Source organism: Echinops telfairi, unplaced genomic scaffold, assembly GCF_000313985.2.
Source record: "Echinops telfairi isolate 266 unplaced genomic scaffold, ASM31398v2 ScPeMD7_1;HRSCAF=3_0, whole genome shotgun sequence".
NCBI lineage: Eukaryota > Metazoa > Chordata > Mammalia > Afrosoricida > Tenrecidae > Echinops > Echinops telfairi.
Genome location: NW_022103896.1, coordinates 31,981,319 through 32,008,621, shown reverse-complemented (window position 1 = coordinate 32,008,621; position 27,303 = coordinate 31,981,319). Strand labels below are relative to the sequence as shown.

Sequence of the window (27,303 nt, the reverse complement as noted above, 5' to 3'; positions counted from 1 at the left end):
GAAATGATGATGGCAATATATGTACAAATATGATTGATACAATTGATGTATGGAATGTTATAAGAGTTATAAGAGCCCCCAATAAAATAATTTTAAAAATAGAAGATAATAGGGGAAAAAAAGAACAAGGTTTGTCATCAATCAACATTTCACCTATTTTGAAATGAGTAAACCACTCCTACATGAGTTTTCTCCATAGCTCTGTCTTTGTAAGTTGTGTTCAACATCACAATGGTTTCTGTGGCATTTTACCCTGAGCAGGAGAAAAAATTTCACAATCGAACGTCGTTCTCTTAAATCAGCCATCACAGAAAACAAGATTCAAGAGAAACTGCTTTTATGAAAAAATTCACTGTGACCAGAGAGAACCTTTCCCGGTGACTCCACTGAGTGCACTAACTCAGAGCTAGTTGCTAGATACCCAGCTAGTGGGAAAAATGTGGACTATGAAAGCTCCACCCAGTGGAGTTTTTTTGGTACCCGCTCGTACAGACTACCTAACCATTTATAGCCTCCTAACATGACGTATAAGGAAGGCCTGGCAGCAAAGTAGATTATGAGTCGGGATTTGAATCCTAAGATCAGCTATTTGAAACCACTCAAAGGTGATTGAGGAGATGGTGAGACTTTTTGCTCTTGGGCAGATTTTTTAGCTTTGAAAACTCACAGGGGCAGTCCTACTCTAGCCTGTACTGTGGCTATAAGATTGAATTGACTTGACAGCATAGAGTTTGAGAGTTTTTAACGTGCCGTGCTACCTCTCACTTCTGAAGTTCACATATGTTAGTTCACTGGCTCTCAACCTTCCTAATGGCGCCGCCCTTTAATACAGTTCCTCATGTTGTGGTGACCCCAACCCTAAATTATTTTCATTGCTATTTCATACCTGTAATTTTGCTACTGTTATGAATCAGGTGACCCCTGTGAAAGGGTCGTTCGACCCACAGGTTGAGAACTGCTGTGTTAGTCCATCTTCCACTCCCAACCACGCATTATTCCTCACTTGATTTCAATTCGCCATCTTTACACTTTTATGTCAATTTAGACTAATCCTTGGAAGCTTCCTCTGATTTCTTAAATTCAATGAAATCCTTCTTTCTATACCACTTGTCTTTATTAGTGAACTGATGATATTTGTGGCCTTGTAATCACCTGTTTGGTTGTCTACTATCCATTCTTTCTTTTATCCCCATTAAACACATGTATGTGAGTGTATAAGCAACTAGATATACTACTGGATTAAAATATCTGTGTATACTTTTACCCAAGTGAATAGGTACTTGGCAAATATTTCTTTCACTGAACTTATAGAGTCAAACTTTTGGGTGGTGGACAGTGTTTGGGAAACCTAGAGCTATGGATATCCCAGCACAGCCCTTAGACTGTCTGAGGAAGAGAGTGCTCCTTGTTCTAGCAATCTTTGCCAACCTGAGAGTTTCCAGGCCAAGTGTTGCCTGATCCAGGCATTACTCATCCTATAGCAGGAATTCTCTGGGAATCTTTAGACCTAAATGCATTGAAGCATTTTTGTTTGTCGGCTTAGAAAAATCCAACGCTCTAGAGAGAGTCATAAATCTTCATGAAAGTCAGGAGGTTTTCTTTTGCAGACCTTAGAAGCCCTGACGATGGGACAAAGTGTTTTGGGGTCTCTGACACTAGCTGTGCCTTTGAAGACCCAGGAAACCTTTTTACTCTTGAATATTTTGTCTCAGTTAAGGAATATAAAAATAAAAATATTTCAGAACAAAATCATTCCTTGTCTATGGATGTAAACATAACAAAAATCTCAGCATAATAAAAAATGATTACCAGTTCCCACAACATACACTTTAAGTCAGAAAAATTACTTGAAAACATAAAATTACTTAAAACCTTGAGTTATAAAACTTAGACCAGAAATTCCAAAAGGTGAAAATGATCAGAACACACACACACAGGCACACATATGTTTTTCCCTTTCCTATCTCACTCAGTGCAGAAGTGCTTTAAAAAAATAACTTGCCTCTTAGTATTTCAACACATCTGCTACTTGTTCCAGCCAGGATCATGTAGCCAGAGGATCAGAGAAATGAGAAACATTTCACTAAAAAAAAGTGAAGCCAGTTTTGCAATACCTACAAAAATGCAGGGCTCAAAGTAATGTGGGAGGCTCATGAGAATTCTTCTCAATCCACACTAATTTGTTTTGTCCTTGAAATACATACACGACATGGGGATACTTTAATAGCAATTAAAAATAAAAAGTGGATTGTGGAATTGGAAGGAGCTTCAGCTTTACCTCCTCATTTTACTCATGAGGACCGGTGACTTGGAAAAATACACTAACTTGTCCAAGGTCATTCAGAAAAGTAGCAACAGATCCAAATCTAGAGTTCATGTCTCTCAATTCCAGTACAGTGTTTAACTCATGACATAAAATTGCTCCTCAATAAAGATCTTAGAGAGAAACAAGCATTGTGCACCAAGATATGTAATAGCCATGTTTTTTTCAGGTTTTGTTTGTACTTGTTTTTTTGTCATTTGATTTTAAACATTCTATAGGAATGCTTTCCAGAAGAAAGCTTTATGATCAGTCATCAATTAGTACATTCTAACCTTATGTTTCATTAATCCCTAAAAATCACATAAAGATAATAAAACATGGGAATGACCCCAAAACATGATTGACCTATCAATGATCACATATTATTATTCAGACTTAACCAATACAAGGGTTTCACCAGTTCAAAGTTCTTTAAACTTATCATTATACTGTCTGTGATAAAGGATTTACTAATCAATTAATACTGTAAAAGGCAAAAACATCTTTAGTGAGACAACTCTACCAAGGTCTGAAAAAAGTCCATATAGAATTGCTTTATCTAAAGAAATATTTTTGCTAAAACAATGCCTCCTTAATATTAAGACTGGAACATTTCACATAAGTTTTTCCCGATACTTGAAAGGAGTACACTAAATTCATTTTCAATTGGTGCTTCTTAGGAAGCTTTTAGACTGTGGTCTACAAATATCCGAGTTCTAGTAGCAACCAAAAGGCACCAGCTCTGTCCCATATGTCATGAGCCTTTGGAATGATTTGCTGTAAGGGCATACACAGCATTGTGAAATCATACACAAAAGACACAAAATCCAACAACCAATAATGAGGCAAACTGGCCCTCCATGACTTCAGCGATGATAAAAACAGAGTATCGTTTATATGGCATCCTTGTCCAAACGTTTGAGTTTGTATCTAGTCACCTTCCAGAGCGGGAAGGTGAAGCATGTCTGTGCAAAATGGCTGCAGAACTTGGATGAGAACAGAACAAGGATGAAGCTTAAAGATTTAGATGTAACCATGTGACAAACATGAGCTTAAGTATTTAGGAAAAATGACATATTTTTAATGAAGGCATGGAGGATTTAGAAATACTGCAGCTACTGAGAGAAGATATAATGAGGGTAGAATGTGGTCAGGAGGAGGTGGGAGAAAGAGTAGAATAGCAATACTGGAGGAGGAGGTGGTCAAGTGGTAGGCTTTACCCAGTGCACGGTAAATACTGTAGGAATACAAGAAGGAGAGGAGATAACAAATCAGATTATTTTTTAGAGAAAACACCCAAAGAGGAGTGTGGAAGATATATTTGAGAGCTATATTTGTATCAAGACAGGAGGCAGCCAGACCCTATAATATCTGGTGTTAGCGGACAAGGGTCTGACTAACACTCTCTCTCCAGAGGCACTAGTCAATAGTTCCACAGTGATGGTGTGTGATTTCATATGATATGTTTGTCACAACACCCTCGCATTATTGTTTTTCCTTATTTATATTCTCCTGAGCGCTACAGATTAGACTTTCTGAGAAAATAACTTGGAGTTGCCTCAGAGGCTAAAAGGAAAATATGAGTATGAGTATTTAATGTAGATATATTTAGGTCATCTATTCTCAGCACTCACTGTTAATCAATATTTTTCCAGACCACCAGGACATTAGAAATAATTAGGCTAAGCCACTGTAACTACAGCTATAAGAAGAGTTTTTAAAAAGATTTGTGATGACGGAAAAAATGTAATAAAATAAATTTATCAAAAGAACTCTGAAATCTACATCAAAGAGGAAAGATATAGAAAAGGTAAAACGATCACCCCAAACTTGTCATGCATTCCATAGTTCTGAATTTTGATAAGACGTTTAATAACTCAATGCAGGTTAATTGACCAAATCTCAGTTCCTTCATCTTTATCGTTAACCTGTTGGTGGGGGTTGTCGAATCCAATCCTACTCATAGTGGCCCGACGTATGAGGAAATGAAACACTGCCTGGTCCAGTGCCATCCTCACCATGGTCACTGTTCATTATTGCAGTCACTGGTATAAATCCGTCTGGCTGAGGGTCTTCCTCTTTTCCACTGCCCTTCCACTTTTCCTTCCCCAGGGACTCGTCTCTCCGACAACACGTCCAAGGTGTGTTGGATAAAAGTCTTGTCTTTCTCCCTTCTAAGGAGCATCCTGGCTGTACATCTTCCAAGATAGGTTTATTTGTTCTTCTGGCCATCGTGGTACTTCCAATATCCTTTGCCAGCACCATCATTCAAATATACCACTTTTCATTGGCTTTCCATTGTCTCTCTTTCACTTGCATATGAGACAACTGAAAATATCATGTCCTGGGTCAGGCACACGCAAAGTAACATCCTTGCTCTTCAACAATTTAAAGAGATATAGCAGATATGCCAAATGCAATTTCTCTTTCCGTGTCTTGCCCGCTGCTTCCATGAGTACTGTTTGTGTATCCATGCAAGATGCAATCCTTGACAAAGTCCATCTTTTCTCTGTTTATCACATTGGCTATTGGTCTAGTTGTGACAAATCTGAGTTTCTTTATATTGAAGTGTGATCCATGCTGACTGAAGCTGGCAGTTGTCAATCCTGAACAACAAGTGCCTCCAGTCCTCTTAATAAATGCAAGCAAGATTGTATAATCTGTGTATCAAAAGTTGTTACTCAGCCATCCTGGAATCTTACTGTCAAGCATCACAGTAATACTCACCATCACAGGTGAACACAGACAGATAAGTACTCGGGAATCTTCCTCTTTAAAATGGGCCTAATAATATCTACCTCAAGAAAGCTTTGAGCATGATCATCAATGTGTTTATAGTCATTCCATGCCTTATAAAATATAGTACTAATAATGTATCACAAAGAAGTATAACAGAGGGGAAAGGGTTGAGTGGAAAAAAATACAGGGAGGTAATGCTGGATATCTTTCTTCAAGCTACTCGGTCATTATGGAGCTGGGAGAACCAGGCCTGGGTCGAAGGGTAATGCAGGTCAAGAGGGGGAATCTCAAGGGTTCGTTTCCCTCCTCCAGCTCCTGGTTCGTTCTCTTCGACAACACGAGTCACACCATTCTATGGTGTGTGTGTTTTAATTTCGGCTCCCACTGGAGAGGCACTAGGTTTCAATGAGTTCTAATTTACCATCTGATGCCGACATGAATCTGAGACCTAATTCCTCTGAGTAGGTGTTGATGAGAGACTCGCAAGACCTATGAGCCAACACCGTGACTTCTCTTAGGGCAGCAAGACAGAATGAACCGGGTCAAATGTCAGACATTCCAGGCTCTCTCCCTGTTTGAGCAAACTACTCTGCATTTCTGAATCTTGGCTTTCTCTTGCTTAAAGCAAAAAGTTGGGATTAAATTGTGCTACCTCTTATTCTGAGTTGTAAGGTTCACAAATACTTCAAGATAAAAGAAAGGGGATCTTGAGAGCAAGTCGTACCCGAATTCAGATGCATTTTCTGGTTCATCGACCCCTGTAGCACGGGATTGGGAAGATACAGAATCGTACAAAGTAGGTATTGCACAAGGGAGCGTGTCAAAGACGGGAAGTGCTATTCTCAATGAATTGCCAGAATGAACATTCCTACCATGAACCCTGAAGCCCGCCCGCCCCCCAGCCACCTCCTACTCCCACACCCCCCCACACAGCCACCTAGGAAGAACTGAGACATTTTGAAAAGAAACCAACACAAATTCGTCAGGAGCCTAGAAAAAGACGAGACTAATTATTTGCTAGTCCTATTGTCAGGCTGTTTGACGTTAGCCAAGTTTCATATAGTTTCAAGTTTCATTTACATAAGAGTACCCCTGATGTTTTACAGGGGTTTTCTTGTTATAAAACGCTCAAAATATTGACCTCCTTGGAAACATTTCTTCTTACACTCCATTGAATTTTATAAATGTCTTTTCTTTGGTTACTTGAATTGTCATTAAGGGTACCCCCACCTCCCTATGAGTTCAACGCTTTAGATCTATTTCTCGTCTTCTGTTGGAATGACATCATCATTATTTGTTAAGAAAATGATTATGATGCCTCCAAGGCTCAAGTCCCACATGCAATCCATTAAAATCAAATGAGTGTGCCCGGGAAAGAGATGCAGGTTCAAGCCCCTGAAGAAGGATATGACTTCGAAAGCCAAATAAGCAGCAGGGGCGGGTGAACTATGAGGTGGTAACATCCCGGGCTGGAAACAAGTATAGGACTGGTTGTCATCAACGCATTGCACTTGAAGCAGCACGGCAGCTCTGTAAGGTACACAGTCATGCTTCCAAGGATCATTGCTGCTTATGAAATTGAGAAGCACCCAGATACTGGGAACCTTCAATGTGCTCAGCATCAGGGGAAGAGATAATAATATAGAATTGAAATACACCCACTATTCTCAAGGGATGTCTACCTGTAGTTTAGTACCCTGCTCTGTAGCAAAGTTGGCTGTGAGATTGGTGAGACTAAAGATCTTGTCACTGACCGCTAAATTGCTAGTGCTTAGTGTACACCCCAGAATACAGAAGTAACATAATAAATGTGGGATGAAGTAGTCACCTCGTGTAATACCCTTAGCTGAATATTCATGTATCCTCCCACCCCCCTGAGATATAAGCTACTCATTGTAAAACAAAAAAATCAGAATCTTTCTAAGTTAATTGCAGATTTTATCGATTTTAATTGTGCAACAATACATTCTACATACATATATATGTTATCTTGATTTATTTTTTATATTTTAGGTTATTGATATCAAGCTCTATAGGCTACACAGGTACACATGACACATGACTGTTGATCCATTCCCATGATAACAATAATTTCTGGATACATAGACATACAAGTTGAACATGTACGGGAAAGAGTATGGGAACAGATGCACAAATAGATATAGGCTTGGCACAGGATGTCTCCACCTTTGTATTTACATATGCTGCAAGTATATTTATAAATAGACTGTACGAGGAACAAAGCTTTGAAAACGTCTTAGCCACCCTTCGAGAGATTGAGTCCCTGAGCCTGGGGTCTGTGGTGCGTAGTCTCAGATCAGTTCGAGGCCAATTGGCACAACATAGTCCACACACACTAAGTTCTACATGCTACTTTGTGGTGGTTGGTAGGCGCCATCAAGTCGGTTCTGATTCTCAGTGACACTGTGCACAACAGAATCAAACACTTCCAGGTCCTGTCCCATTCTCATAGATGCCGTTATGTTGGTGCCCATTGTTGCAGCCATTCCGGGAATCCATCTTGTTGAGAGCTTCCCTTTTTTCACTGCCGCTTGACTTTGCCAAACATGATGTGCTTCTCAAGGGACCAGTCTCTCCTTGCAATATGTCTAAAGTATGTGAGACAAAGTATCACCATCCTTACTTACAAAGAGGGTTCTGGCTATCCTTTGTCCCAAATGGGTTTGTTAGTTCTTTGTTAGTCTATGGTATTTTCAATTTTCTTCTCTAGCACCATAATTCAAATGCACAATTCTTCTGTGCTCTTCCTTCCTCAGTGTTCAACTTTCATATGCATATAGGAGGTGATAAAAAATACCAAGGGCTGGATCAGGCACATCTTAGAACTCAAAGTAACAGTCTTGCTTTCACCACTTTAAAGAGATCTTGTCCAGCAGATTTGCCTAAGAGAGCGCATCATCTGTTCTCTGGACTGCTGCTTCCATGAGCATTGCCGGTGGATCCTAACAAGATGAAATTCTTGGCAATGGCAATCTTTTCTCCACTCCTCATGATGCTACTATTGTTCCAAAGTGTCAGTAGTTTGAAACCACCAGGAGCTCCAAGAGAGAAAGGTGGGCCTTTCTACGCCTGTCGAGCTCCTGTCTTGGAAATCCACAGGGTAGTTCTAGCTGGTCTTTTAAGGTACCTATGAGTCAGCTTCAATTCTATGTTGATGAGTTTTTTCCTTCCTTTTAAAAAACAAACAAAACTATTGGTCCAGTTGTGAGGCTGTTAGTCATTTTTACATTGAGCTGTAATCCATCATGAAGGATGCACTCCTTAGTCATCATCACCCAAATGCTTCAAGTCTTCCTCAATTTCAGCAAGCAAGGTTGGATCATCTGCTTATCATCGGTTGTTAATGAGCCTTCCTCCAATCTTGTTGCTGCATTCTTCCTCCTCTAATTCAGCTTCTCTGATTACTTGCTCAACATACATATTGAATAAGTATGGTGAGAAGATATAATCCCGACACATACCTCTGTTAATTTGAAACCATATAGTAGTCCCTTGTTCTGTTTGCACAGCTGCCTCATGATCCATATACAGTTTCTGCATGAGCACAATGAAAATTGCTGGAATCACCATTGTTCTCTTGCCTATCCATAGTTTTTCATGGGCAACACAGTAGAATGTCTTTTCATAGTCAACAAAAGACAAATAAATATCTTTTTGAATATTCTGCTTTTAGCCAAAATTCATCTGACATGAGCAATGATGTTCCTCTATTTCTGAATCTGGTCTGAACCTCTGGTAGTCCCTGTACTGTTGCAACTGTTGTTTTAGTTGATTTTCAGCCAAATTTTACTTGCATGTGATATTGTAGTAAAATATGCAAAGACAAAGTTAGAAAATACCCTACACTGGTGAGTGGCAACTAACATCTTAAAAGTGGGAGTAGTCAATTAAGATGCAAGTGTTCGTTCTCCATACCCTGACCAAGGATGAATGGAAACAATCCAATGGACTAGACCACCAAAACCCTCAGCGTCCAATGACTTTGAGACCAGAACTGGTTGGTGCTGGCCACCACCACCAACTGCTCTGAAAGGAATCATGTTAGAGGTACTGGATAGGGTAAGAGAAACATATGGACCTAAACTCAAAATCATCAAAATGACCAAGGCTCTCTGGTTCAATAGTGACTAGTGGAACCCACTGTGATTACGGCCCTTAGTCACCCTTCAAAATGGAAGTGAGGTCACCTCCAATAGGGAGACACTCACACCAGGCAGCAATGCATGCTTCAGATCAAGCAACCATCCACTGTCAAAATGCAGCGTTTGCTCAAAGCCAGGCTGCGTTAGGAAGGCAGGGGGGATGGGAAAGAAGAGGGAAGCAGGAACACAGGGTAGAATTGGTATGAGGGATGACTCTTTGTGGGGCTTGCAATCAGTGACATGAAGCAAAATGTGTAGGGATTGTTGTATTACCTTCTGATGTGCTCTTTCACCCAGTTTACAATAAAAAGTTAGAAAATAAAGTTCCCAATTATTCCCTACCTTTTCTTTGACATAAATCATTAATAATGAAGATCAGCTTTTTTATGTATGAATTCACTATTCATTTATAACAAGAACAATGCACTTTAATTCATTATCTGTTTGATGTTGAATCAATATCAAGACAGTCACTCGGACAAGAATTTGCAGGCCTTCTCATAGCTCTTTGTTATAAACTAAAAACCAAAATAAAAACCCAAACGAACAAAAAACCCAAACCCAAACTTACCACCGGTATCAAGTTGATTTGACTCACAGTCACTCTATGAGGCCAAGCAGAACTTCAGGCTGTGAATCTCCATGGGGGCAGAAAACCATATTTTTCTCTGGTGGAAACAGCTGGTGGGTTTGAATTTCTGGTGCATTTGAATGCTAACCTTGTTGCTAGCAGCTCAACCCTAAACCTATTACAACTACTAAGCTTTCTTCTTTTTGACATCAAAGCAAACTCAAACGCACTGCCAATGGGTCAATTCTGACTCATTGCCATGCCATAATATAGAGTTGAACTGCTCAGGTGGGTTTCAGAGGCTGCCAGTCTTTCAAGGAGCAGACTGCCTCACCTGTCTCACTTGGTTTGAAACTGTTGACCTTGTAGTTCGCAGCTCAGCTCACCACTCACTCTGCCACCACAGCTCCTTCTTTCTCTTTGACGTAGGCACAGCCAAATCATTGTCATTTTGAAGGACGAGTTTCATCATTTTCTTACACTACTTTCCACCCAAACAATCACGGGGCTAGATCAAAGGTACAAGAACATTACCCTGCACCATGACTTACCTGTAGTTTTGCTTTTCGTTTCCTATGTGGAACCGGTCATACTGTGAATAGGCACGGCTTCCTTCCCAGTCCATTAGCTCAATTCTTAGCATGTACTGCCTCTGACTGGTTATAGCAAAAATAAACTCATTCCCCAGCCAGTACTCGCCAGAGGGATTTCCAAAGCCCTGAGGAAGAAGATAAAAATGCAGTCATTAGTTTATAGAAAAGCTCTCTTCCTATGTAACAATTTAAGTAATTGAAAAACCAATAAGTATAGAGCTTTTCCATTTTCACATTCTTAATTTTTTTCATTGGCTGCCTTCCCTTAGTGTTTTTCTGTTCTGTGTCCTGTTAAGTTGAAGTCCAATTCTTAGCTGCAGTATAACTTCTATTATTGAAGTGCTGATCGATGGGTTAGTTTTGGATGAACTGAGTCTAGTTAATAAGTTTAACTAGACAATATGCCTCAATGAAGAGATTGTTTTTGAAGATATTACTAAAATACTGGTTAATGAAATATCATTAAGTATTACCAGGATAGTATCTAGCCAGTTATTTATCAATACTATTATTAGGTTTGTTGTTGTTGCTGCTGCTGCTATTATTATTATTTGGGGGTTCAATTATAATCCACATACAGGTTAGTATGAGACCATTTTGTTATTTTACAGTTTTTGTTTTGTGATGTTAGTAAATGATAGGTGTGCTCTGACATGCATGAGCTAGTGCATGAACCTAGCTGGGTGCTCTGTTCCGGAGCATTGAAGTGGCCTTTTAGTTTTGTTAAGGACAATTCCAGTCATGGTTTGTAAGTATTCAGTGTAATGTGTGAAGGGAAAAGAAAGTAGTATCCATAAGGAAAAATGATTCTCATTGTTGGTGATGTTAGTGAGAGCAACATATGGAGTTCTGACAAACGGCAGGCATTCCGACCTCGGATCTTCTCATGGGCTGTGGGATGTGGCCTTGACAATGCTTGGAGTCCATCCTAAAGCTTGGCCCATGTGTTTCCTTCCTGAACAGACTGTGCAGGTTGTGTTTGTGAATGTTCCTAGACTGGAGTGCTGGCCCTGTAGATGTGTTTACTGGAGGACAGAGAACATGGGCGTGCAGAGGAAGAAGCAAGGTAGGAAGAGAGGGCGGAAAGAAGCAAAATACTCTAATGGAACCAGTTGCTGTCAAGTAATCCCGAGCCATAGGAACCCTGTAGGGCAGAGTAGAACTACCTTATAAGACTTCCAAAGCTGTAAATTCATATGCAGGTAGACTGCTATATCTTTCTCAGTCACTGAGTGCTTCACCAGTGAGCCATCAAGGGCTGTGCAAAATATTCAAAATAAAAATCAAACTCACTTCCACTCAGTGGAGTCTAACTTATTGGGACCCCATAGGCACAATAGAACTGCCCTACCACTCACAGAAATAACATTAAACCATAATTCTTGGAGGCAATTTGGTTGAATCCAAGGGATGTGTTACTAAAAGTATTCAATTGACTCATAAGCTCAAAAAAATCACTGCCATGGAGTTGATGTGCACTCATATCAATAGTCACTGGAATTCTGGTCAAAATTCATCCTTCCTAGCCCAGCACTGAGTCCAAACATCTGAGAGTATCCCCCTCGGCATTGGAACAAGTACCCTACCTTGGCTTGAGCTCTTTCGTATTGGAAAGGTACATCTCCAGAAACCACCGACCAGACAGACTCTGCTGCCTTATGAGGAAGAAGTTCTGACTCATAATGCTGTCACTAATAAAGGTTTCATTAGAGCTAGATTGATGTGATTACACTATGGAATGATATGGTGTATATATATTCACTCCCAATTAATAATATTTTTTTAACTATTGGTAGAAAACAAAAACATCTTTATTTTCTTAACATAGATAATACCCCAAACCATACTCATTTCCACCAAGTTGACTCAGAGCAACCAGATATAGGGTTTCCAGTTGACCAGTCTTTAGGGCAACAAGTAGCTTCACCTTTCTTGAGCTAAGTAGCTGGTGGGTTTGAACAGCCAATGTTGCTGTTAGCAGCTCAGTGACACCAAGACTCCACACAGGTGTTATGTTTTGGAAAATCTATGCCTCATTTTCTATTTAAATGAAAATAGATTTTACACGCTATAACTATAGAAAATTCTCTAAACTGCATTTTCCTTTTCACAACATAACAAAAAGAAAGCTCTTCATTCGTTCTTTAAAGTATATTGATGCCCTGTCCCATAAAAAGCAACCTACTATGATGAGTCAATCTTAATTTCAATGCATAGTGATCTTATATAGTATTTCTGAGGATGTAATCTCTACAGGAGTGGATAGCCCATTTTTCTCGCAAAGAGCAGCTGGTGGTTTTGAAATCCTGACTTTGAGGCTATCAGTCCAACCAAGGGCACCACCAGAACACATGGGAATGTATTCAGTGGATCTGTGCAGTGCTATTTGCTCAACAAAATTACATTCTTGCCAAAAGCAAGATGAGGTTGACCCCACACCTGGTTATGCCAACTCTGTTCACGTAAGGACAATCTTTATAAAATGGTAGTAATGTAGTGACTTAAATAATAGTGAAGAAAGAGGGTGATTTTTTAAAAAATAAATCCTAATTTAAATGTTAGTTTTATCCAACAAAACAAATCATGTGAGGAAAAAATATTCTTGAATTATGCGTTGTTGAAACAACATTAAAATATTTGAAAAAGTGATGCACTTCCAGGTAAGTCTTTAGTTAGTTGCATCTCTCTCAAGTATTTTCTTCCTTAAAAAACAAAACAAAATATAAAACCAGAAATTGAGTGCAATCCAGTAGGGGGAATGTTTATGTAAGAACCATTGGCCCAGAATCTGATTTCTTGGCCATGTATTAGAAAAAGGAACACATGAATGTATATTTTTATAAGTAAAATTAAACCGAAATGTATTACTGTATTTGAGTATGCTTATAAGTTATTTTTCAATTTAATTATTTTTTAAAAATGTGTTTCTCATTAGGTGTACAGCCTTAATCTCGATTGCACCGGGTACGTATTTCTCTGAAGGCAGAGCGAGAGCTCAGCGCAAACAGAGAAGACGTGTTGAAATGAATGCATAAGTGGCTTCTTCCTTCTCTCTTCCGGAGCTGCTCTCAGTCACCTTTTGCTGAAGCTCCACAGTGGCAGGGTATACTACTGCAATTAAGGATGTACAAAGCATTTTACACATTGTTATGGCAGCCCTTGCTATATACTAGGGAGGAGAGCAGACCTTTGTCAATAAGCACCAAGAAAGCTACAGGGGGCTGAAAGCCAAAAGAATTAGCACCTTCTCAGTTGCGGAAGCCACATGGAAGAAGAGCAGTGGCCCTTTCCTTGTACTTCTCAGTTCAGACCCTCCTCAGCTCTCCCTCCGGCCACTTGACAATTCCCTCTTCTGGGTAGTCGGTGAGGAGGGATGCATGAATTGTCCTCAGTGTGAGTAAGCAGGCTGAGAATGATGAGGTGTTAAGTTTTAGGCTGCATCATTTCCTACTGTTGAAAGCATGTGGATAAAGCTCTCCGGCTTCCCCAGGGGAAAGCGCAGCATCCCCAGGAAACCCCTGACACGGACGAACATCAGCATCTTTCTGGCCACAGACTGACTCCATCCGGGCCATCCAGGCTTGCAGCCTGCACCTCCCTAAAGAAGAGATAAATATCCCTTCCAAAACAGTTTGCTTTATCTGACTGGAAATAGAGGAAGAAACGACTGGAGAGAAAGCAATGACATCCGCTGTAAGAAGTCAAGCTTCTGTTCCATGCACCTTCCCCCAATGTTGTCCAGACAGGCTCTACTGGGGGAGCAGGCACCGAGGACCGTGCATCAGAGTGGCTGTCAGAGAGGTAGTGCAGGGAGGAAACCTGCTAATACCAAGAACAGTGAGGCAGACATTAGTATTTTATCACGCAGAGGAAAATTAAGTGAAAGAAGGGGAAGTGGGTTCCCACATTAGTAACCTGCCTACTGGGTAGTTTTTTAGGCACTGAAGAATCTGATGCATAGGAGAGGAGGATTTGGGGGTAAAATCGCCCCTGCTTCTTTTCTGTGCTCCAATTAAAACCTTGGCTCTGCTCATATTTTACCCACCATGAAATGTTCTACTGGACTTGGAAGCCTTAATTTCCTTCTCTACAAAACAGGGAGTTTTAAAAGTAGCTTCCATAGTGTTGTGACAGTGGGATGGGATAATATACCTAAAGCACTTAACTGATATACCAGAAGCTGATATACCAGAAGCGCCTAACAAAATTGTAGGTCTTAGTAATATAGAGGATATAATACTACATAGTACTTCTCATGAAAACTATGTTTAATGATCACCAGTCCATCACTGGAAATGTGAATGCCATAATTTGGAGACGTTTGCAAAAGAAAAACAAACACTTTGCTTTGCAAGAGTGTTTCAGAACGTGATTGTCTTGTCTCTCTCTTTTTTTTCCCCTTCTAGTTCTTTAATAGCAGAACAAAATACTGGAATTAAACTAATGCTGACTTAAATCTGGCCTTAAAAGCTACATTTTACTGGAAACAAAGATGTATACTGAGAAAAGCCTGTATTTGTAAGTCCCCCCAACCCAAACCCAAAGAAATCTTTAATCTCAGGTTCCCCCAAATCCAAAGAAATCTTTAATTTCAATCTTTGTTTTCCCAAGTGAATAAAATGCTTATCTCTAATGCTTTATTTATTTTGTCTGATAATGGTCATATAAGGTGTTGACTTTTATAGATGAAATCAAATCTAAAGCAGACAGTCTCTGTGTATTCTGGGTTTCATCTCTGTGTGCAAATGATGAAAGAAACAGATAAGAACCCAAGGAGGCTGAGCTGTGGCTTTCCAAAGGTGCTTTATGGCACAACACATTCCCCCTCTCCTGGAACTGCCGAGAGACTCAGCACAGGAAAGATCAAAACGTGACCCAATTCAACACTTTAAATTTCTTGTGTATGTTTCTCCTTTTAATAGGAAGATGCTAAAACACAGCTGAAATGTACTCTTAATTTCTTTCTCAAAACAAAACCAAACCTCCCAGATAGTATGGTACTCAGGTGGAAATACTTGCATCAATAGGAAGTTCTGTTTATGGGGGTAATTGTTTCCAATACAAAGCTGGCATGTCTACAGGGCCTACTATAAACTTGGAGCACTAGGGTGCTGTTTGGAAGGCCTAGCTTCAGTGGTCTTTATGTGAACAACACTGCTGATAAGTGTTATTGCTGGAGACCACTAAATGGTCTCTTGGCTAGAAGGAGTTAACCTAGTTCCCTAAGTGCCTCATGAAAGGCCCTATTCCAGACTTCCCTTTCGGCAAACACCTTGACAATTCCATAAACCAGATTTACCCGAATCTCGTGAGGAAGGCTTAAGGGGAAACAAAGATCAGGTGAGAGACACTCTAGGCTTCAGTGTGAGGACTCAAATAAATGAGGATCTTTTCACATTCGGTGAAGTTTCAAAATCATATATCCTTACAATTTCTCTGTGTTGATAACTTTAAATATAGCTCTGGAAACTGTATGAGGTGGGAGTCAGTTCATAAAAATTATCCAGCACTAAGGGACGGAGGGAGGGAAGGCAGAAAGGGAAATCTGATACCTGTACTAGTGCCTGAAGACGAAGTATGGTGTCCTATTGCCCTTCAGTGCTGTGGTCTACTCTGCCTATGGTGACCATGTGCACAGGGCAGCTACTCCATCGGGCTTCCAAAGCTGTCATCTTTCAGAAGCACGTGGCCATGCCTAAGACTCTTCTAAGATAGCTCTGCGTGGGCTGAGCAGCCCGCCTTTTAGCGAAGAGTCACGCGCTTCAACATTTGCGTCTCCCCAGGGACACTGGTGTCTTAGTGCATATAAAAGCAGATCAGTCGAAATTGGGAAGGAATGGGTACATGTGGAAGAAGTCCTATTTTCCCGAAGGACATACACCCTGCCCTGAGCAGTGGGAGCCCGATCTTCTCACCCAGGGGATAGAAATGGGTTTGAGTGATAAGAATGGCAGAGGAGATCTGTGGCCAATCTTGGTGAAGTTAAGATAGTTTGTCTTTGGTGGTCAAAACAAACAAACAAATAAAATGTTTGGGAGGGAAAAACTAAAATGTATTCTACCACGTGCATTGCTGTAACAGATGATGAATTCTTTTCATTAAAAACAGAAAATCACTGGATTCATTTTTTGCAAGAGTGTTTCAGGACTTTAGTCTTTGTCTTGTCTCTTTTTTGACATGAAGAATTGGCATTGAGCTGATATGTTTTTATGTTTAATAAAATGATTGTTTTTAATTGTTTTAAATGGAGGGGTAGGTTCTCTCACAGCTATAACTAAGCAGTAACTAAAATCCTGTTCCAATAACAACAACAACAAAAAGATATGCTCACCCATAGATATATCTGGTAAATATTTAAATTAGATGAATCAATTCTATACTTCAAATGTCAGTTTCTCTTACTTAGAGAGCCTTGTTAGACAAGGCAGCAGATGGTTACATCTAATAATCCACTGTTTGGGAAATGTACCTCAGAGACAACTTTATATTCATTTTCTGGTGTTATTTTAATATTAATAACGCTGTATTTCAGATTTTCCTGGGTGTGTATTATAATTTGATTATCAGATAATCTCCTCAGATCCCAGTTTAAGAGTGAAAGTAACCATAAGTTATAATGGCTCACAAAGATATATACCTAAGTACATACATTTTTGGCAGAGTTAGGTAAGATTTTTTTCAGTCTTTGATGTCTTAATAGTGGATAATAATAATAACCATTTATTGAAAACATACTGTGTGCCAAGTACTATACTTCTGTGATTTCTAATCCTTGAAACATCCCTGAAAGGCAACTTAATTATTATGGTCTCCTTTTAACTATTATAATGCTGGTATGTGTTAAATAACTTGCCAAAGCTCATTCTAGTACATGGTAGAGTGACGACTCAAATTGTTAATATAAATATCATTCAAAGCCTTCCTTTAGAGCTTCCACTCAAACTAAACTCACTGTCGTGAAATCGATTCTGACTATAGACCATCTTATTACCCATATATTATAATAACGTAGGCTGAAAGAAGCCTTAGAATCATCCCTAACTTTGCAGTTGTCTACAACATCCCTAAAAGATGGTACTTTGGCTTCCATTAGGATATCTGTACGGAAGCAAGAACCTTGCCACTTAATAAACCATTCCTTTCATGGTTGGATAAAATTCACCTCTAGAAAGTTTTGTTCTGACTTAGTCATATTTGGCCTGTCTAGGATGTTTCACCATCCATTCGGAATCTGTCCTTCAAAGCAATTGTTTCCAAACATTAATATGCCCACAAGTCACTTGGGAATCTTGTTAACATGAATATTCTAATTCAGTAAATCTAGTGTAGAGCTTGAGATATTAACAAATTCCCAAGTGGTGCTGGCTCCTGCACTACACTTGGAATAGCATACACTTCCACTCAATCAATTAAACTCCTGCATAGGTTTGTATACACACACACATGCACACACACAGGTGCTTTATAAATGTCTGTAAAAATTCCATTATCTTTTCATTCAAGTTCATTATGAACCTTTGAAAGCTCTCCATGTGTATGTGTACATGAGTATATGCGTGTGTGTGTGTGTGTGTGTGTGTACTTTATGTATAACCAAAAAACCAAACTCATTGCCATCGAGTCAATTCCAACTCATAGCGACCCTAATGGATAGAACTATAGGCTTGGATTGGATAGGATACGATAGGATAGAACTACCTCTGTGGATTTTGTAGAATATAACTCTTTGTAGGACTAGAAAGCCTTATCTTTCTCTCGAAGCTGGTGGTTTTAAACTGCTGACCTTTCCGTTTGCAGTGCAACACATAACCACTATGCCACCAGAGGACTTTATGAATATAGGTTACAAAACAGAATTAGCAATTGGTATCTTTAAAGCTCATGAGTGAATATCCAAGGTGAAAATATTGGTCTCATCCTGTTGGGAAGAGTAGGGATGAAAGTCTAACACCCATGTCGGGGGCGGGGTGTCTAATGGACTGATGGGTCGTATGAGCAGTGGGCTCCATTTCCCTGAGAACAGAATCACTAGGTGCCTGGCTACCCCTACAACCTTTTCTGCAAGGGATCACATTGGGAAATCCCGGAAAAAGTGGGAGACAAATGTGAAACGAAGCTCAAAATCCTGAAACAGACCACGGTTGCTGAGCTGACCGAGGCTGTGGGCCTTGGTCACCCCCCTGTCCTGGAACTGAAGTCACTGCAGTGGTTCAATTTCCAGCCAAAGTAGAGACAGGTTTATCAGGAGAGCAAGCACGCTAGTGAGGTACACACACCTCAGAATAATCAATCACTGAGGACCAAGACGGCAACAGTTACCTAGAGTCAAAGTTCAGAGGAGTTAAGAAACGGGATAGAGACAGGAAACATGGGAGGTGATGGAATGGGTGGTGCTTTATCGATGGGATTGTAATGCATGAGATGAAACAGAATGTGTAGGAATCACTGGATGTAAAACTGAGAATCTGCTCTGTAAGCCTTCATCCAATCCAGCACTGAGTTCTAATTGGCCCCACCCTCATTCACATATGAATCAAGTCCAAGCAATACATAACAATTCACCAATAATTTCAGTAATGTGTTTTTCTTTCTGATGCTCACATGGAAATAATTTACTGAAAATGATTTATGAGTACTATGTGTATAATGAAAATAATGCTATTAATGTATCATGTTATGTTTAACATAACTCAAAAACACCCCGAATTGCAAGAGTGTAGTGTGGTGTTGATAACCTTATGATAAAACATAAAAAATTACCATAAATTATTCCCTCTTACCATTTTATATTCTTTCCAGCCTCTTTGGAAATCCAGACTTCCATCCTCACGATGTTGTATGACTGTCCAACCTCCCCCATTAACATCCATATTGCAAAATACCTGTCAGGTAAAGGGAGAATAAAGTCAGTTATGTCTATCTTAAAGAAGTATACATCAGCTATATTTCAAACCAGAAACAGGATAGGAAAGTCTATAGATAAGAAAGAATAGATTTGCTGTTAGAAAATGGTAAATTAGACATTGTATTGGTTAGTTCTTCTTATGATTCATATTTGACTTATTTTTGATTAAATTCCATCTATGGCAGATACATTGTAAACTTTTAAATCAGTCAGCTGAAGTTTAAGTCTCAGCTTATAAAATATTTAAATAATTCAGCCAAGTGGGAATAGGCATTTGTGTGTGTTCAATTTTTTAAAAATGCTACTCAATTACAGATCATCTTATTGCCAAAACATAAGACTAAGAATGTAAAAATATTTAGTAAATTGAAATGGCAATATAATAATGGTTTTGAAAAAATAATATTTTTAAATCACATGTAACTACTACATGTTTCAGTGCAAATTACTTACTACATACTCACATGCTACAATAGTTATTCTTGATGGCTCAATATTACATTAGAGGCAAACTGTGGTCCCCAGCATATGGGGAACACATTATTTGAACGAATTTTAGTCATGAACAATAAGCAAATATGACATACTGTATTTCTTCTGACTGTGACATTTCTTTACCATATGGGAAAGTTATCCAAATCTCTTAAAGACTTATGCTTATTTCAATTATTCCAAATACAATAGTATTCATTTAGAAATGGAATCATTTCCCCCAGAGTCCACCCAAGGAGAAAAACATAACTGTAATGGGATTACCTTTGGAAACCAATCGCTGTAATTAATGTAGCGCAAATGTGGCAGCTTGATTATTCAAGGGCCTGGCTTTAGGGAATAGCATTCCCTTGGCAGTAGACTACGGGGCATTTTGGAAGCTGACTTCAGGTGTGGCTATGCAGCAACAACAGCAGGCAGCGTGTGTGGGCAAAGAGCTAAGCTTCAATTAGAGGACAAACCTCAAGTGTTCTCCCGAGGCACTTAAGCTGGAGCAGGAGTAGCTGAAGGGTATGGAAGCAGTGGGAAGACCTGTCACTCACAGACAAATGGTTCCCGTACTGCCTCAAATGAAAAGAAACTAAGAGATACATGTCTATTTGTGAACATATAAAATAGGTCAAATGATTCCCTGAGGGTTCTTGCTCTAATTTGCCAACAGCCACCCACCTGAGGTCTTCATCATCCTTAGGAATTGCCCCGGATTCAAGACTATACCAATTTGAAGTTCCCTTCCCTGTCCCAGGCTAATTCCCTAAGTCTTCTGTATTTAATCTTTGTCCTCAGCACAACCTGTAGCTAGTCTTTAGTCCTCCTAAATTTCAGTTCATTCGTTCGTTTTTCCCCAACAACAAGCATTTGTGGACACCCATTTCATATTGAAACTGGGACTATTATGATGAGTGAATATGGATCATGTCCTCAAGACGTTTCAATACTAACTGTTCCTGGAAGGGTAAGGACACATACGAATTGACAGGATTCAACCCCAGTGACATAAGAGTGTTAGAAGTGGTGATCAGAAGGAGAAATTTAAGAAGTAGAGCTAACGCATGACAGAAAAATCAAATTACCCTAACTTTGGACACTTAGGGTCTGAGGTGAGGTAGCACAGGTACCTAAAGGGGGTGATTATTGAAGTAGAGCTCTACTCTAAAAATCATGCCATCACATTTTTAGAATCAGTGTTTAAATATTATTCTTTAAATCCTTTGTTGAGAAGTTAAAGATGATCTTGAAAGTGGACCAAGAATAAGAATCTTGATAGGGATTAAGATCATTTAATTTAAAAAGGAAAATCCATTAACAAGGCTATGGTTGTTAAATGCCATATAATTTCAATTCTTTATATGCATTTCAAAGATTAATTTCACAACACACCTAAGTGTGCTCATTATCTTCATTTCAAAGGTGAAAGGAAAAAAAAAAACCTCAGGCAGTACCATAATAAGTGATCAATGGTCCTGTTTATAATAAATACTGGATCCAAGTTTTAAACCCCAGGTCTATTTATTTTCAAAGTAATCTATTTGAAATTAGTAGTCAATGAAATGAAAACGTAAGAATTATAAAGAAGACAAAAATGGAGACAGTTATGCAGGGAGGCAGGTGGATATTAGAATGAGTTTGGTAAATCACTGATAGGGCTAAAAACCCATCAGTAACCATGATGTGGGCCAGGACTTTGTTTTATTTGCTTCTGTCCCTCTTAGTAGAATGTCCCTAGTCCGTGATAGACACTAACTTTGTGTTAAATGAATAAAGATGAATAAAGAAAAGTAAAGTAGAAAACTTAGAATAATGGAGTTCAAAGAAAGTTGGAGATGGATTCTAAGTTAGGGATGTGATTTACTTCATCAAATACTCTAGAGAAGACGAGCTGAATAAAGGCGAGGAAAATAACAACCTTCAATGTTAAGAGGAGGAGAGACATTCATGATGATGGGAAAGTGAAGGATCACCCTGTAGATAAATCCAGAGGGTACAGCGTGAAGTGGGCAGAGGTGATGAAGCAGGAGAAATGGCGCAGGTGGAGCATTTAAAGGTGAAATTTAAATCAATGCAAGAAGTAAAAATGTCAAGAAAAGTTTGTGTTGGTTTAGACTACTACAATTATTCCTCCATTGAATTATATCCTGATTTAACCAACTAATCCAAGATATATTTTCCTGGAGTTTTACTTCTTAATGGACAATAATTGCCTCGGAGTTTGCCAAATTGTGTTTGCCAAACTATAAAGTCCAGTTGCAAACTCGGGGAAGGGTGTTACAACGATTGCAAATAGTGTGGGGGAAACTGTGCATGTGCAGGTTAAAAGAACAAACAAAAATCCAAAATACCATTATCTATGTTATTAATGTTCTGCACACTTAGAGTTTTAAAGTCACTTACACACACACACACACACACACACAAATACAAGAACATCAAAGATCCTTGTAAGCCCAGGTGGCATGCTGTGACGTGTCAATGGGAAGATGTACCAGAGTGTGTCTTAAATCTCGGCTCAGGGGAAGTCAGGTTTGGGTGGGGTGAGAGAAATGACGCAGATGGATGACCAGGTTGAAAACTGAAGCACAGAGAAGCCAAAGCTTTGACATCTACTTGGCAAGGACTCAGTAAAGGCAAGACTCCCAGCTGTCCGTTATGGAGTATGAACACAGGGAGCTGAATGCAATGTCTGTGTGGATGCTAGACTTTCTGGGTCCATATCCTGCCTCTGATCTTTGAATCTATCTCTTAGGTTCTTCTAAAGATTAATTGAGTCATTCGGAGTAGAGTGTTTAATCCAGTGTCCAGTGCATAATAAGCATGGTCATAACTGTGCTATGTTTGAAACAGAGATTTCTACAACAACATTACAAGGGCTCCTATCAAATATATGAATAGATTGAAGATCAGCGTGGTGAGTCAAATTCACACAGCTAGAAATGTAGCTAGAAATTTTCCAACCTGGGCAGGCCCCATACTCTTTGTAACCTGTGGGCCCATCCTGAAGGAGAGGCTGTAGAAAGAGCCCGTATTAAAGCGAGAGGCTGTCTCTAAGGCTCTGTGGCCCGTGAATGTAGTGCAAAATCAGCTGACTAGTGTAAGTGGCAGAGAAGATACCGACATGGAAGGCCATTCACGATCACTACTAAGTTTGCTGCCATCGATGGATGAAGGAATTTAATTTTTAACAACAGAAAACAGCTGTGTCTTGAATTTTTCAATCATTGGTGTTTTAAAAAACATTTGTCTTGAAGAGGAATCAGTCAGTTCACTTAATTAATTACAGCTATAGGTCCCAAAGTTTTATGTCCTTAGCATAGGGGTCTGTGAAATTCACCCGAATATCCAAATATAGAAGAGTGATATAAAGTATAGTAATAGAGAGACAGCTCTTTGCCTTCTGGAAAGTCAAAGGACAAAATATTTTCTAAGTGTTTATTAAGTTTCAGTGCTAAGATTGAAGGGCACGTATCTGCATTACTTAATATTCTTCAAAGTATCATTTATTCTCATTTGATTATAATTTGTATGATATGTATGTCCTAGGTTGTATGATGTGGTCAGGTATTGTAGCAAGGAATAACAAAGAATGGGCTGTGGAATGAGATATGTTAGGGACCCAACTACATGAAATACTTTGCCTCTGAATGCTTCAGCTTCCTCCCCTCTTAATAGATGAGGTAATATATATGTATACTATACATTCATATAATATATTATAATATGCTATATCATAGAACCCATTACAATTTATTATATGTGGCATTGCATGCCATCTAGTCTATTTATAATCTCTAATAAATGAAGTGAAATACACTGGTGGTATTGCTAGGGGATGTGGAGTTGGTTCTGACTGGTTGTGACCATATTTACAACAGAATGAAACACTCCCAGCCCTGTGCCCTCCTTGTCATTGTGATATGTGAGCCCATTGCAGCCACCATGCTGTCACCCCATCTCCATTGACGGTCTGCCTCTTTTTCATATACCTTAATATATAAAACAAGACATATGTAGACATAAAACCAATTCTCCTTTGTGTTGCTATTACCAACGTGCAGTTGTTGATATCAATATTACTAAGGATCTGGTTGTATACTGGGTTATGAGTTGGGCTTCCAAGGCCAAACTCAGAGGTTTGAAACCACCAGCTGCTCCACAGGAGAAAGATGAGGCGTTCTGCCAAAGATTTACAGCCTTGGGAATCCCAGGGCCAGTTTGACTTTGTCCCATAGGATCACTGGGCGTCAACTCAACTGGATGGCAGTGAGTGAGACAGTCTTTTCAAAAGGATGCCTGGTGGCACAGTGGTTAAGTGCTTGGTTGCGCACAGAAAGATCGGTGGTTTGAATCATTGGCAAAAAGACGTGGCTGTGGGCCCTTGTAAAGATTAAACCCCCGGAGAGCCCATGGGGCAGTTCTACTCTAACCTCTCCTCTAGGGTTGCTATGAGCTGGACAGCACACCAACAACAATCTCTAACACGCTAGCGTTTACTTTATGTGAGTTAGACTTTGAAAAGTTGGATTCACTGTAACAAAAGCAATGACAACAGAACACACTGTTGTTTCCAGTCAGAAGAAAAATAAAAGCCCGTATTTAATAGATGAAGGAAGTTCAAGAAAATAGATGGTTGGATTCAGAAAGATTTGAGACATGAAATGACTCACACAGTTCTCTGCCAGTACTGTGTGGTCTGCGTTATCTGGCGGTGTCCTTCCTGTGAGCAAAGGCTCGCTACATTTACTATGCCTGTCACATTCATTGATCATATGACCTGGGCTTAACGCTATGCAAGAAAAGATTGAACTGGCTCCTATCCCAGGCAAGGTCAAAGCTTTCAAGCATTAAACACCTTTTAACATAATATGGAGGTTTAAACCCAAACAAAAAGGGGAAACTTGATTCACATTGCTCTTATGCTTTCATGTTCCATACAAGCTGGAATGATTACACGTGTGGTTCTTAATTATTTTTTTTCCATAAAGTTAAGTGAAAAAGGCTTAATGCATTTGTTATAGTCCCATCTCAAGAATTAGAGGCATTATGGGTTCAGAAATAAATTTTTAGTAGTTCCCAGTAAGAAACGTTATGATTGAACACTTTATCTTTGTGGATGAAACTATGCTGGCTGTAGGGTATTTGGTGTTAGATGTTTATGAAGTAGAAGAAAAAACAAACGTTGTTTCTTGACTCCATGCATTGAAGGGAATTGAGGAAAGATGATGCCGACAAGATGTTAGTAACTGAAAAGTAAACATTAGGTCTTAAAGATACATGACCTAATTCTCATTTTCTGATTAAAAAGTTAAATGATTCTGGAGAACTGCCCTTGATTTCCACATCACTCCTGAAAATATAGTACTTTTCTAATTTTGCAGACATCCTTCTTTGTATGCAATATGTTGCTTAAAAAATAACAACTTCAATAATATATTATCTGTTTAATAAATAATAAATAACTGTTTAATAATTTTAAAAATCTGTTATACTCACAATTTTGATTAAGAGATTTATGTTTTCCTGTTAATAGTTTCTCTCAGTTATCTTAAATTATCTAAGTTTATCAATGAGTCCATATCATATATCATAGATATTTGGACGTGGTGTGTGTATGGGTCAGCCTGGCTGCACAGTGGTTATAGATGGGATGCCAACTGCAAGGTCAGCGGTTAAAAGCCACCAGCCATCTTGCAGGCAAAAGACAATGCTATCTACTTCTGTAATCAGTTACTGCCTCTGACACCCACAAGGGCAGTTCTACCCTCTTATAGAGTTGCTATGAGTTGAAATCAAGAAAAGTAAAAAGACAATATATAATTTGTATGCTTGCTTGTAAATCTGCCTTAATCTCTTTCATTTGCTAGAACTTCTGAAAGCATTAGAGTGATCAAAGCTCTTGGTAAGCATATCCGAGAATAACACCAACCTTTATTATCTAGTAAGTGCATGGCACCAGGAAGAGCCGAGGTTCTAGTTCCCTTTTGATGAGACTGGGACAGCAGAAATAACGAGTATATAATGAGAAGGAGATAATGAAATTATAGAAACATAAGAGAGTAGAATGCTTTGTAATCAGAATGTGGATTGATTTTCTGATAGTAATAAGCCTTCACAGATACTTCACTTATATACCCTCATATGTTTTCTGCCCCATGGACAATAGGTTCATATCTGAGATTTATCAATGATGTGCTTTCAACCACCACAAGTATAAATAATGACCTTGTTTAGCCCTCTAGTTAAGATGGGTGGCCTGGATTTAGGTTGCTTGGTCTCAAATTCTGTCTATCATTCATGATATGACTGGAGTGAGTTACGAGGGATCGAAGGAGCACCTATTGTGCAGGGTTGTTGAAAAGAGAAGGTGAGTATGGGTGCCCCAAGTGTGTAGAAGAGAGCTTGGCAAAATATAAATGCACAATACAGTTGAACCATTGCATTGATTAACTTCTGATTTACTTTGAGGAGTCGGCTCTTACTAAGAAGCCCTGGTGGTACAGGGCTATGCACTCAGCAGCCAACCGCAAAAGAAGCTGTTGGAGTTCAGCAGCTGCTAAGTGGCAGAAAGAGGAGGCATTCTGTTCCCATGGTGATGACAGCCTTGCAAACTCACAGGGGCTGTTTCTGCTGGTTTTACACAGTCACAATGGGTCAGCATCCTCAATGGTTGTGAAATGGTTTTACTGGTCATGCCATGCTACGGGATTAGGAAATGGGACTTGCAACAGAGTTCACTAAACTATAACAAATGCAGGTCTGTCACTCTGTGGGATCTTTCTTCTACATAAAGAATGCCATCACTACCTATGAGAGACTCCATAATCAGAGTTTCACCTTTTATAAATAATAATTACCAGTTAACACGACACAAATACATAGCAAATAAAATAAGAAAATTATCCCCTTCCACCATGCTCTGCTAGGATTTCCAACAAAGCTATCTAAAGCTAGTCCTAACTAGATAACCTGTGAACTTCACCTTCTTCCCTCTCAATAGCCACAAGGGCCATGTCTATTGTGACAAAATTCATCTCCCATAGGCCTTTACTGACGTGACTGCTAACATGACCGCTACTACTTTCTCTCAGCCCTGAATTTAATCCAGCAGCTAGTTGACATTTGTCAATTTAATATTTTAAATTTAATTTATTCAAAAACAACTCTCAAGCCCCATGGTATGAAAAATCTGATTTTATTGAAATAAAAAATTAAATCATTCTCGGAGCCCAGGGAGCATAATGGATTACATGCTGAGCCATCAACCACCAGCTGCTCTGCGGGAGAAAGCGGAGACTGTCTCCTCCCACAGAGTTATAGTCTAGGAAACCCACAGGGGCAGGTCTAGCCTCAGCTAAAGGGTCACTAGGAGTCAGGCTTGACTTGATGGCAGTGAGTTTATCTTGATAAGACCCATGTGGGAGCTGTCATCTCGCTAGGGACCACATAGCCTTTGTATCTCAAAATGGTTTGAAAAATAGCAAGGGCCATACCTGAGTAAATATTTGTAGAATAATGAAAATTGTATTTCGTGGGAATATCTCCCA

At 39.3% G+C, this 27,303-nt stretch overlaps 1 protein-coding gene across 3 annotated transcripts in view; it reads right to left on the bottom strand.

Annotated features, from left to right (window-relative positions):
- ANGPT1 (angiopoietin 1) overlaps window positions 1-27,303 on the bottom strand; it is a 297,629-nt gene that overhangs the window by 45,240 nt on the left and 225,086 nt on the right. For all 3 annotated transcript variants that reach the window (XM_004697434.2, XM_045287636.1, XM_045287639.1), the window contains exons 6-7: window positions 19,149-19,250; window positions 10,327-10,493 (exon numbers count right to left, since the gene is read on the bottom strand). In XM_004697434.2, coding sequence (XP_004697491.1) covers window positions 10,327-10,493; window positions 19,149-19,250 — 269 coding nt within the window. The remainder of the gene's footprint in view (window positions 1-10,326; window positions 10,494-19,148; window positions 19,251-27,303) is intronic.